Consider the following 13,638-nt stretch of genomic DNA (forward strand, 5'->3'; position numbering starts at 1 on the left):
AGGTCCAACAATAACCTTGTTAAAGATGAGAAAAAAAGACTAGCAAATACATTTTACAAAAGCTGAGCCATATTGTATGTTCAACATAATACAATCAGAGAAATGTTTGTTTAACAAGTAATGAAAAAACATCTAAAAAAGAGAAAATAAATATTGGATCCCCTGTTTAGAATATTCTAGCACCCTCCCCCTTAAATAGGATCCCCTGTTTAGAATATTCCAGCACCCTCCCCCTTAAATAGGATCCCCTGTTTAGAATATTCCAGCACCCTCCCCCTTTAAATAGGATCCCCTGTTTAGAATATTCCAGCACCCTCCCCCTTTAAATAGGATCCCCTGTTTAGAATATTCTAGCACCCTCCCCCTTTAAATAGGATCCACTGTTTAGAATATTCCAGCACCCTCCCCCTTAAATAGGATCCCCTGTTTAGAATATTCCAGCACCCTCCCCCTTTAAATAGGATCCCCTGTTTAGAATATTCCAGCACCCTCCCCCTTTAAATAGGATCACCTGTTTGGAATATTCCAGCACCCTCCCCCTTTAAATAGGATCACCTGTTTGGAAATGTCCAGCACCCTCCCCCTTTAAATAGGATCACCTGTTTGGAATATTCCAGCACCCTCCCCTTTAAATAGGATCACCTGTTTGGAAATGTCCAGCACCCTCCCCCTTTAAATAGGATCACCTGTTTGGAAATGTCCAGCACCCTCCCCCTTTAAATAGGATCACCTGTTTGGAATATTCCAGCACCCTCCCTTTTAAATAGGATCACCTGTTTGGAATATTCCAGCACCCTCCCCTTTAAATAGGATCCCCTGTTTAGAATATTCCAGCACCCTCCCCTTTTAAATAGGATCCCCTGTTTGGAATATTCCAGCACCCTCCCTCTTTAAATAGGATCACCTGTTTGGAATATTCCAGCACCCTCCCCTTTAAATAGGATCCCCTGTTTAGAATATTCCAGCACCCTCCCTCTTTAAATAGGATCACCTGTTTGGAATATTCCAGCACCCTCCCCTTTAAATAGGATCCCCTGTTTAGAATATTCCAGCACCCTCCCCCTTTAAATAGGATCCCCTGTTTAGAATATTCTAGCACCCTCCCCCTTAAATAGGATCCCCTGTTTAGAATATTCCAGCACCCTCCCCCTTAAATAGGATCCCCTGTTTAGAATATTCCAGCACCCTCCCCCTTAAATAGGATCCCCTGTTTGGAATATTCCAGCACCCTCCCCCTTTAAATAGGATCCCCTGTTTGGAATATTCCAGCACCCTCCCCCTTTAAATAGGATCCCCTGTTTGGAATATTCCAGCACCCTCCCCTTTTAAATAGGATCCCCTGTTTAGAATATTCCAGCACCCTCCCCCTTTAAATAGGATCACCTGTTTGGAATATTCCAGCACCCTCCCCTTTAAATAGGATCACCTGTTTGGAATATTCCAGCACCCTCCCCTTTAAATAGGATCCCCTGTTTGGAATATTCCAGCACCCTCCCTCTTTAAATAGGATCACCTGTTTGGAATATTCCAGCACCCTCCCCCTTTAAATAGGATCACCTGTTTGGAATATTCCAGCACCCTCCCCTTTAAATAGGATCCCCTGTTTGGAATATTCCAGCACCCTCCCTCTTTAAATAGGATCACCTGTTTGGAATATTCCAGCACCCTCCCCTTTAAATAGGATCCCCTGTTTAGAATATTCCAGCACCCTCCCTCTTTAAATAGGATCACCTGTTTGGAATATTCCAGCACCCTCCCCTTTAAATAGGATCCCCTGTTTAGAATATTCCAGCACCCTCCCCCTTTAAATAGGATCCCCTGTTTAGAATATTCTAGCACCCTCCCCCTTAAATAGGATCCCCTGTTTAGAATATTCCAGCACCCTCCCCCTTAAATAGGATCCCCTGTTTAGAATATTCCAGCACCCTCCCCCTTAAATAGGATCCCCTGTTTGGAATATTCCAGCACCCTCCCCCTTTTAAATAGGATCCCCTGTTTAGAATATTCCAGCACCCTCCCCCTTTAAATAGGATCCCCTGTTTGGAATATTCCAGCACCCTCCCCCTTTTAAATAGGATCACCTGTTTAGAATATTCCAGCACCCTCCCCTTTAAATAGGATCACCTGTTTGGAATATTCCAGCACCCTCCCCTTTTAAATAGGATCCCCTGTTTAGAATATTCCAGCACCCTCCCCCTTTAAATAGGATCACCTGTTTGGAATATTCCAGCACCCTCCCCCTTTAAATAGGATCACCTGTTTGGAATATTCCAGCACCCTCCCCTTTTAAATAGGATCCCCTGTTTGGAATATTCCAGCACCCTCCCCCTTTTAAATAGGATCACCTGTTTAGAATATTCCAGCACCCTCCCCTTTAAATAGGATCACCTGTTTGGAATATTCCAGCACCCTCCCCTTTTAAATAGGATCCCCTGTTTAGAATATTCCAGCACCCTCCCCCTTTAAATAGGATCACCTGTTTGGAATATTCCAGCACCCTCCCCCTTTAAATAGGATCACCTGTTTGGAATATTCCAGCACCCTCCCCTTTTAAATAGGATCCCCTGTTTGGAATATTCCAGCACCCTCCCCCTTTAAATAGGATCACCTGTTTGGAATATTCCAGCACCCTCCCCTTTTAAATAGGATCACCTGTTTGGAATATTCCAGCACCCTCCCTCTTTAAAAACAATGAGGAGATTGGAGGTGTAACGGCGTTCCTCTCTCTCTTCATAAGAAGAGGTGGAGTAGTGATCGAGCCAAGGCGCAGCGGGTTGTGAATACATGATTATTTATTAAATAAACAAAACAGACCAAACTAAGACGAAAACGAACTATACTTGATATAACTAACAAAATAACAAAACGATATAGACAGACCTGAACAAACGAACTTACAAATACACGAAGCACGCCGACACAGGAACAGACTACATAAACGCACGAACCGAAACAATCCCTTATGGTGTAACATTGACACAGAAACAGGAGACAATCACCCACAAACAAACAGTGAGAACACCCTACCTAAATATGACTCTTAATTAGAGGAGAACGCAAAACACCTGCCTCTAATTAAGAGCCATACCAGGCAACCAAATCCAACATAGAAACAGATAACATAGACTGCCCACCCAAAACACATGCCCTGACCTAAACACATACAAAAACAACATAAAACAGGTCAGGACCGTTACAGGAGGGCACGTTTGGAGAGATATTAGACCATTCCTCTTACCAGATCCTTCATGTCCTTCGACTATGCTCTTTTTTTAAACCACAGTTTTTAATGGGGTTAAAGTCCGAAAACAAATGACCATGGAAAACTATAGATTTTTGTGGTCATTTAACAATTACTTTGTGGATATTGATGTGTGCTTTGCTGGAACATCAACTGGAAGACTGACTAGAAGATCAATTTGCGTCCAAGTTTCAGCCTCCTGGCAGACGCCACCGGGTTTTTGGCTAAAATGTCGTTGTACCTGGTAAAGTTCATGTTAACTAATGGCCCAGGACTAGTGGAAGCAAAATAGCCCCATAACATCAAAGATCCACCGCCATATTTTATAGTAGGGTTGAGATATGGCTATTTTCCTTCCGCTGCTAGTTTCTGCAGAGCGTGCAGTACGAGAGTCGTGATGAATTATTTCCAGTTCGTAATGAGAGGTGTGATGAATTATTTCTAGTTCTTCCTAATAAAAAAAAAGATTCATCATGAGTTTTAAAAAGGCTTAAAAAATGTATAGTATGATATTTCCAACTGGATTTCTCCCAGATTAAAAATGTATCAACCCCTACATAAAGTACTACTATAGCCCAGAGAATCCCATTGAATAACACATTCATCCAGGCCAAAGAAGACAATCAAAAAATAAATAAAAATAAAACACTGTTTTGAAGTTTCTGTCCTATATCTAGGACATACAGTATAAGAAAGATCAGGAAAAATATATATATATATTTTTTTTTTTACACATTTTAAACCCTTTTTTTCGGTAGTCACAAAACTACAATATTAATTTTCATTTTTTAAAGACAGTACCGGTTACCTTCAGACGAGTCCTGTGAGACTTGTTGAGGTCGTAAAGAAAAACAGAGAACACCATCGTGTTCATCAGAGTCTCCCCCTTTCCATAGATTAGTAATAGTGTTTTGTAGGTCAAACCATTCTGACCCTGGACACGTTTTCGTGAGAAGACCGATGGATGAAACGCGACACTGGCAGAAGTGATGGATTGAGACGCAGCGATTTCAAAATAACGGATATATCTCTCTAGCTTAAACTGGACAAATTTTCATGGGAATATTTTGTATTATGTAAATTAGAATGGTGCAGTAAAACAACATTTGGCAGATCATTCTGCACATGTTGTTACACAACATGAAATATATTGAAAACAGTAGCCTAGATTTAGACAAAGTAGAATTCAATTGAATGAACATAACTTTTATTTCAATTGGATTGAAATATATAGGCCCACGTTGCCTATAATGTATTAATCTTTTCGCAGTCGGGGTTTGCAGTCGGGGTTTGCAGTCGGGGTTTGCAGTCGGGGTTTGCAGTCGGGGTTTGCAGTTGAAGCATAGTTCTTATTCTTTGCTTGTTTGCAACAATTGAAAAGACATTGGCGACTTCGTATTTGTAGTCGACTTTGTTCTGAGGTTGTCGGCGGTCACAGAGAGACGGATAAACATATTGATTATGTGCTTAGTGTGACGCCAAAAAGGGTGCCTTCAGGAAGGATTCACAACCCTTGACTTTTACAAAGTTTTTGTCTCAGCGAGTGTGAATACTTATGTATATGAGATAGTTCTGTATTTCAGGTTAATTTCTAAGAACCTGTTTGCACTTTGTCATTATGGAGAACTGTGTGTAGATGGGTGAGAATAGTTCAGGCAGTAACACAACAAAATGTGGAAAAAGTCAAGTGGTGTGAATACTTTCTGAAGGCACGGTAGGTAGCTGTTCTACGAGTTGTCGTAGGAAGTCGGTACGTAACAAGCGTTTTCAAGGGTAGCTTTAGTAACAATGGGTTTGGGAAACAGCACGGCTACTAAAGATATCATAATATGGTTCTAGCTATGATCTTAATGCCAACAAGGACCTGGGAAACGAGGCCCTGGCCAACAAGGACCTGGGAAACGAGGCCCTGGGAAACGAGGCCCTGGCCAACAAGGACCTGGGAACCGAGGCCCTGGCCAACAAGGACCTGGGAAACGAGGCCCTGGGAAACGAGGCCCTGGCCAACAAGGACCTGGGAAACGAGGCCCTGGCCAACAAGGACCTGGGAAACGAGGCCCTGGCCAACAAGGACCTGGGAAACAAGGCCCTGGCCAACAAGGACCTGGGAAACGAGGCCCTGGCCAACAAGGACCTGGGAAACGAGGCCCTGGCAATGATGAGTTGATGATTTGAATCCCCAGGACAGAGAGGGAAATGGTGTTCTAGAGTAGTGTGTTGTTCATATGCTACCGAATGAAGAACCCCCTCCATTAAACTGTTTGCCCACTAGACTTGTACATCCTAACAATCATATGTAATTTTTATTCCATCTTGTGTTATTCACTAGCCCAACACCCCTCCTCCTCCCAAACCTGCCGTTTGATAGCCATGCAGCGGGTATTAGCGTACAGTACTGTACCTCTCTGAAGGAAATGGGCACCATGGTGACGGCTGTGGTGTTGTCAGGGCCGGTGTAGTCCATGCTGGGTCTCAGGCTCACTATGAGGTGGGTGAGAGGAAGCAGACCCAGCAGGTATACAAACAGGTTCAGAAGGTGAGCAACGCTCCCGTAGGCCACCCTGGAGTTGGGAAATAGAAGAATCGATGAACAGAAAAAAAACATGCCCACTGCAAAATAGAGTGGAAATGAACCTCCATCACTCTGAAACAGGGCAAGAAAATTCTGGTATTTTTTTTGCACATTTTGAGAAAGTTTCAGTAATTTTTGCAACTGTACCATTATTACTGACCAATTTATAGAAGAATTGTAACACATTCTTATATGCCCTGGTTAAAAGTAGTGCACTATGTAGGGAATAGGATACAATTTAGGATGTGACCTAGAACACTGTGAATACTAACCACTTCATCTCCAGGTATTTCTTGCAGACGGGGTGTGTAAGGAGCTCGATGCGGTTGTATTTCACCATCGCCTCAGAGAGAGAGAGAGAACAACAGGTTGTATTTCACCATCACCTCAGAGAGAGAGAGAGAACAACAGGTTGTATTTCACCATCACCTCAGAGAGAGAGAGAGAGAACAACAGGTTGTATTTCACCATCACCTCAGAGAGAGAGAGAGATCAACAGGTTGTATTTCACCATCACCTCAGAGAGAGAGAGAGAACAACAGGTTGTATTTCACCATCACCTCAGAGAGAGAGAGAGAACAACAGGTTGTAGTTCACCATCGCCTCAGAGAGAGAGAGAGAGAGAGAACAACAGGTTGTAGTTCACCATCGCCTCAGAGAGAGAGAGAGAGAACAACAGGTTGTATTTCACCATCACCTCAGAGAGAGAGAGAGAATCTTGGTGATCTTGATGCCCAGAACCCTGGTGATCTTGTTGCCCAGAACCCTGGTGATCTTGTTGCCCAGAACCCTGGTGATCTTGTTGCCCAGAACCCTGGTGATCTTGATACTTCCAAACAGTTAATGGATCTTTGGTACCCAAACGTTTCATTCTCAGTAGACCTTCACCAGGCTGTGTATAGATCTGTCTGTCTCTGGGATCCACGTTCTGTAACAGCTCAGCCTTGCTCTTACAGTAGATCAACAAAATAGAAAGCCAAGGAGAGACTATTGTACTTGTATTGGAACTACTTACATTCAGAGCGGCGAGGGGCTGGACCTTCAGACTTTTGTCAGTCTTTGCGTGTTTCTTTAGTGCTATTGGTGCCTGTAGCCACTGGAAATTGTACTCTATCTACACAATAGAAAGAAAAAATACATTTATAATTGTATGAAAAAGAGAGCAAATAAGTCAATCCTTTTCTATAATTATACAGTTTTAAGTGTGTATGGTAGCGTAAGGTCGATGATAAAAAAAAAAATGGAAACCTGTCAGGGACACCAAGACTTTACGTTTCCACAATAAAAGTCACACAGTAGAATGTACACACATGATAGTCAGGACTGTTGTCATCATCCTCTGACTCTCGGATGCAGCAGTCCAGTAGGTGCTGAGCAGGTTACAGGGAGATAACAGGGGACATTGTCATCTGGTTAAATCACCAAAATTACTTTAACTTTCCTTAAATTCCCAATTTTTCCAGAAATCCTGGTTGGAGGATTCTGGATTTCCTGCTTATTCCCTCCTGATTTTGGGAAAACTCCAACTGGGATTTCATGAAAAACAGGGAATTTTAGGAAAGTTACTGGAATCTTGCAACGCTGCACACTTTTCCTACAGATTTGTTTTTAAAGTCAATGCCCACGCCTATCAGATAACTTTTTTTTATCAAGTCAGTTGACTTGAGAACAACACCAAAGATGACTACATACAGTAGGCATATATACCGTTTACACCGTTTCATTGCTGCATGTTTTGCCATCATTTCACAATAATATACTGTATTGGAATTGTTCAGGTGTGTGAAGGGGTCAAACCTTGCAAGACTCTGGCAGCAAGTCAACCAGTTCCAACACTGGACAACGTTGGCCAGCATCAAGTTTGAACGTCCTCAGGGTGTCACTACATCTGCAATAAACAAACAAACAAACAAACGATGCATGGACACATGACACTGTGCTAATCTGGAAGGATCCGAGAACTTTCACAAGTCTTTGAAAGCATCCATACTACAGGGCCCAGAGTTGTTCCTGTGCTGATGACCTGACCTAGTCATGGCACAAAAGGGTTAGGGACCCACTGGACTGGGGCTGTACAATTCCAGTAACTTTCCCCAAATCTGTAGGTGTTCCAGAAATGTTGGTTGGAGAACTATAGATTACCTGCTTACTCCCTCCTAATTCCAGGAAACTGCTAACCAGTTCCTGTCGATGATGACCTGAACTAACCCTCTGGAATGTTCCAACCAGGAACCAAAACCTAGGGGATTTCGGCAATTCTGCAACCCCTCAGGCCACATGACTGATCAAACCTGTCACTGTCGATGATGGCGTTGACCACATCCTTCCTCCTGTGTTGCAGTGCTTCGTGGAAGAAGGAGGCGTGGCTCTTGTTGAGGCTGATCTCCGCCCCTCTCTGCAGCAGCAGTCTCACTGCGGCTACGTGGCCCTCCCTGGCTGCCACGTGCAGTGCTGTGCTCTGATCACAACAACATAAGATTTGTGAATTTCACATCGTCACCTAATCAACACATCTCGAGGAACGTTTAATGATTCATTCATACATAGAGAAGTCTCTGCAGAATTTAAAGCATTTCAAAATGAATAATCTTGCTTCCAACGGGGGTGATGATTGATGTTAGAATGTCTAGCTAGGCTAAATATCATGCTTGTTTTTTCTTTTCTTTTTTACATATGGCAGCTAAAAATGTCATTTTGTATACGAAACTGATATGTCCTGAACTTAGCGAAAGACAGAATAAAACGTAAAGGTGGTCTGAATGAAATGTAAAGGTTGTCTGACTGAAACATAAAGGTAGTCTGAATGAAACGTAAAGGTTGTCTGAATGAAACGTAAAGGTAGTCTGAATGAAACCTAAAGGTAGTCTGAATGAAACCTAAAGGTAGTCTGAATGAAACGTAAAGGTAGTCTGAATGAAACCTAAAGGTAGTCTGAATGAAACGTAAAGGTAGTCTGAATGAAACGTAAAGGTTGTCTGAATGAAACCTAAAGGTGGTCTGAATGAAACCTAAAGGCGGTCTGAATGAAACGTAAAGGTTGTCTGAATGAAACCTAAAGGTGGTCTGAATGAAACGTAAAGGTTGTGTCATGACGCTAGCCCTTTCAGTGATTCGGCTAGAAGAAATATGAACAATCCCCCCTTCTCCTGTTAGGAGGGAGCAGGGCAGTTTTATGACTTTAAAACCACATCATAAATTCCTTGCAGAGACTCTTGTCTCCCTGACCATGGAGTATGGGAGATTGAGGGTCACAGTAGAACAAAGGAATTCTCCCGACATTACTCCTACCTCCCCGATTTGGAGAATGAAACATTGTTCCTAATTTATAGAATGTGGAAACGGTCGGTGGAGACAGCCAGCTACGACCCGGTACGTTTTGTTTCATGTTTGTGACCTCATGGTAGACAATACAGCCACATTACCCCAACTCTGTTTATACAGGTTCCTCAGTTATGAGGCTTGCATCTGAATGTTGAATAAAATGTTTGACAAAGTATAAGAATACTTTTGAAAAGATAAGAATGTGATTTAGTCTTCTAAAATGAAAAGTGTTTGTTTTATGGTAACTTGTTGCCAGTCGGTCATCACGCCCAAGTGAACAGGCATTGGTTGGAAATGAAAAACCAACCTCTTTTCCACTCTAGAATAAAAGCCCCGGTGACAAAAAGTCACCTCAGTTCCAAATACCCCGAGGACTTGTCCTCACGTTTAAAAAGTCTAATTTCAACTCTATCGGCCAGAAAACATGAGAGCTTGATCCACACGTGAAATGGTTTGAACTCTGAACTATTGATCTCTCAAAAAAGAAGTGAGTCCTAGATTACAGCCTAATAGACTGCAGCTGGAAAGGTAGCAAATCTAGTAAGAACAGATGAACATCTCACTCCACGACGACCCGGAAGAATCTACAAAGCAGAATGGCGACCTCGACTGGGACTTACATCGACTTACATCACCAGCTCCATCGTAAATACTGATTACATTTCTTTATCCGAACGAGCGATTGTAAAAGCGCATATGCGTTCATATTTATACGAGAATAGATTCCCATGTCCAATAGAGATCCATGTTCCTTTGTATTCCTCTGCCCCTTTTCTTCTCTGAATTTATCATGTTATAACCAAACTGTTTTTGTTTAGCCCACCAGGGACGGTATTTACAGTATAATGTTATTATGTATTGTATATTCTGTAATTGTTTAATTAGTTAGTAAATAAATCATTGAGACAATTGGTGTATGGAGGATTCATAGTGAAGGCTGGGTTCGTGCAGATAACCAATCATTTTACTTTAAGAATGGATTTGGGAGGTAGCCGCTCTATATAAACTAACTCTTCCGTGGTGCCCCAGGTTTTTAACGAGTTTATTGTTGCATGGTTTAATTCAATCACTTAATCAATCAAACGTTAGGTAATCGATTTGATAAAATAGCTTGTCATCACATTAAAGATGTCAGAGACACGACAGTGGTCTGAATGAAACAAAGGTTGTCCGAACCCCATCCTCATCCAGCTTGTCCAGTAGTTTGATGTTGGTGGCCAGGACGATCTTCATGGTCTGTGTGTACCCCTCTGCCGCCGCATGGTGTAAACAGGTCCACCCTTTGTAATCACTAAGGAAGAGCGAGACGAGACAGAATACACCAGTGACAATAACACACCGTTACATTCTCCACGCTGGGTTGCAAAATTCAGCTACATTTCCCAGAATTCCCAGTTGAAGAATCCCGGATTACCTATTTATTCCCTCCGGATTCTAGTAATATTCCATCCGGGAGTTTCAGAATAACAAGGGGCATTTGGGACATTTACAGAAATGTTGGTGATCCTACTCCTACGTCAGTATTTACAGATTGGCTTGACGATCTGTTGCAAACCTTTAAAGACAAAATCTGTGCCACTATCTTTCTCACTGTGAACAGCCTAGTCATGTGCAGACGTGTCAGTGCTAGTACCTGTGAAAGAGAGCTCCTTTACGAAGCAGCAGCTCCACCACTTTGGCGTGTCCCCCTCCAGAGGCCAGGTGTAGGGGAGTCAAGCCTCTCTCGTCCCCCTCGTTCAGCAGGCGGGAGTCTGTGATGGTCTCCAGCAGACGCTGGCAGGTGTTAATACGACCATACCTGATGAGATGAGAAGAGAGTTAGAGGTATACCTGGTGTTAATATGAACATATCTGATGAGAGGAGAGTTAGGGGTGTGTGTGTGTGTGAGAGTGGGATGAGGGTGAGGAAAACATATATAGTACCAGTCAAAAGTTTGGACACACGTACGTTTTGCAAGATTTATCTTTATTTTTACTATTTTCCGCATTGCAGAATAATAGTGAAGAAATCAAAACTATGAAATAACACATATGGAATCATGTAGTAACCAAAAAAGTGTTTAACAAATGAAAAAATATTTTATATTTGAGATTCTTCAAAGTAGTCACCCTTTGCCTTGATGACAGGTTGTCACTAGTTACTACAGCCACAAAGTAAAAATTATCTATATTGTGAAAATTCTTGAAAACAAAATGTTGCTTTTTGGTCTTAATTTTAGGTCAGTGTTAGGCATAACTTTAGCAGTGTGGTTATGGTTAGAGTTAGGTTTGAAATCTGATTTTAAGAAAATAAATCGAAGATTGCTACCATGCTGTGTTGTCATGTGTTGCTGCCTTGCTATGTTGTTGTCTTAGGTCTCTCTTTATGTAGTGTTGTGTTGTCTCTCTTGTTGTGATGTGTGTTTTGTCCTATATTTATATTGTATTTTTTATTTTTAACCCCAGGCCCCCATCCCCGCAGGAGGCCTTCTGGTAGGCCGTCATTGTAAATAAGAATTTGTTCTTAACTGACTTGTTAAATAAAGGTTAAATAAATAAACAAAAGATGGCTAAGAACTCTCTGTGAGCATTTTGTTGTGTCTGACCCTTACAGTTGGTGGCACCAGCCCATGATTTGGTCAGACTGAAATTAATCATCTGATAGTCATTGAACATGCTTTATTAAGAAGTAAATAATACATTTACTTATTTACTTATTTAATTTAAGACTACTGAGGTAAATCAAGAAATACGATTTTTTTCATCTAACATGTCCATGCAGGAATGAACGATTCAAGATATTTTGACGAGCAAACTAATCCAGTGATTGTCATGCATTTTGGGTTAACAATTAAACTATAGTTGTTATATTTTACTGTCAAAATAGGACTCGAGAATTTCACGATTTTTTGGTTTTGTTCAATAGAGATGATTTACATATATCTTTATGTGCACTAACTAATATCATTGGCAAATTAACTTTAGTGTTCAAGAAAAATCAAAACATGAATTAGGTCGCTAACTAAATATAATACCCACGTATATAGGTGTAACCGGTGTGAAATGGCTAGCTAGTTAGCAGTGGCATTTCAATCGGTGACATCACTCGTTCGGAGACCTTGAAGTTGTTGGTTCCCTTTGCTCTGCATGGTTAGAGTGACAGGTAATGATGCATTGAGGGTGACTGTTGTTGATGTGTGCCAGAGGGTCCCGGTTCAAGCTGGGGTGCGAAGAGGTGATTGAAACAATACTGTTACTTAGGCACCCTTTCTATTTTTTTCACTATCCATGATCTTGGCTGTCTAACGGAGGACAGGAGTCAGAGCTGGTCTCTTTGCAGCGTTTGACTTTGAATGTGAGTTTGCATGACCTCAGCTCAGCCTATCAGCAAACCGGGCCGGACAATCTTGATAGGGCGGCCGGCCATTGGCCACTGATCAGCCAAAGGCTTCGTATAGATTAGTAAGACAGTGAAATTGCTAAAAAAATATATTTACAAAGAAAATCTGAAGAGCCCCATGCATGGGCTGCCAGCCATGTCACCTTTCTATATTGCTTTTTATATATATATATATATAAAACTATATTTTTGTGTCTATATCGACCAGCCCACCCAACAAAAAAGTGGTCCGGCCCATCTGGCATTTGCCAGAATTGCCAGATGGCCAATCTGCCGCTTCTACCCACAAAGGTCTGAGACACTGTCTAGGCTACTTAAAACAAATCGAAAATACAGTAGGGTACATACAGTAGTAGAAAATATACTTCAAAGTAAAATATCAACTGTCTTGATGTGCCTTCCAATTCCTCTGTAGACTATAAATTGCACTGGGATCACATACAGCCTAATAGAGATTCACATTATCATTTGTTGTATGGCTACTTTGGGAATATGAACCCGACAGAAAAAGTGATAAACGGTATAACCAATGTCACAAAAATGACTCACCTTTTAGCCAGGTACAATTCTATGGTAAAGAATCCTTCAGAACTAACCTGAGGGGTATCCTCAAAATCCGGTTTGGGGACTTAGCTAGATAACTTTGGTCAACTCTGAGTTCAACTCAGAACAACCAGTCATACGAACGTGGCTCACCTTTTAGTCAGGTAAATCTTTATGAATCCTTAGGAACTAACTTGCTCCTCATTGCATCATCATCCCATTAATTTTAAGGAAGAAGACTGATTAAATATTTTATGAATCAAATGTTATTTTGTTTGAATTTTTTTTATTTTATGATAATACCTATTATCACATTACTTAGTAATGACAGAATGCATTTGAAACTTCACGCACAGGAAAACTTTTGTATGACAAAGAAATCTATTATTGTACAATTATTTTATCGGTAGGAGTGGAGAAGAAAAGTGCTTAGGCATTAATAAGCACATAATGATAATGATAATAATAATGATAAGTAATAAAATAAAGATAATGAAGACGGCATTTCTAAGAGCAAACTTGCAAGATAACTTTTCTTTTATGTTTTTTCCGGCACAAATGAAAATGTGTCACTAACTCGCT

General features: G+C 41.3%; 1 protein-coding gene across 1 annotated transcript in view; it reads right to left on the bottom strand.

Annotated features, from left to right (window-relative positions):
• Positions 1-13,638, bottom strand: part of LOC129833928 (transient receptor potential cation channel subfamily A member 1-like) — a 94,868-nt gene that overhangs the window by 23,804 nt on the left and 57,426 nt on the right. The window contains exons 13-20 of the mRNA XM_055898749.1: positions 10,768-10,932; positions 10,311-10,425; positions 8,105-8,271; positions 7,611-7,701; positions 7,124-7,183; positions 6,829-6,927; positions 6,086-6,156; positions 5,643-5,802 (exon numbers count right to left, since the gene is read on the bottom strand). Coding sequence (XP_055754724.1) covers positions 5,643-5,802; positions 6,086-6,156; positions 6,829-6,927; positions 7,124-7,183; positions 7,611-7,701; positions 8,105-8,271; positions 10,311-10,425; positions 10,768-10,932 — 928 coding nt within the window. The remainder of the gene's footprint in view (positions 1-5,642; positions 5,803-6,085; positions 6,157-6,828; positions 6,928-7,123; positions 7,184-7,610; positions 7,702-8,104; positions 8,272-10,310; positions 10,426-10,767; positions 10,933-13,638) is intronic.

The sequence above is a fragment of the Salvelinus fontinalis genome, chromosome 34 (genome assembly GCF_029448725.1).
Source record: "Salvelinus fontinalis isolate EN_2023a chromosome 34, ASM2944872v1, whole genome shotgun sequence".
NCBI lineage: Eukaryota > Metazoa > Chordata > Actinopteri > Salmoniformes > Salmonidae > Salvelinus > Salvelinus fontinalis.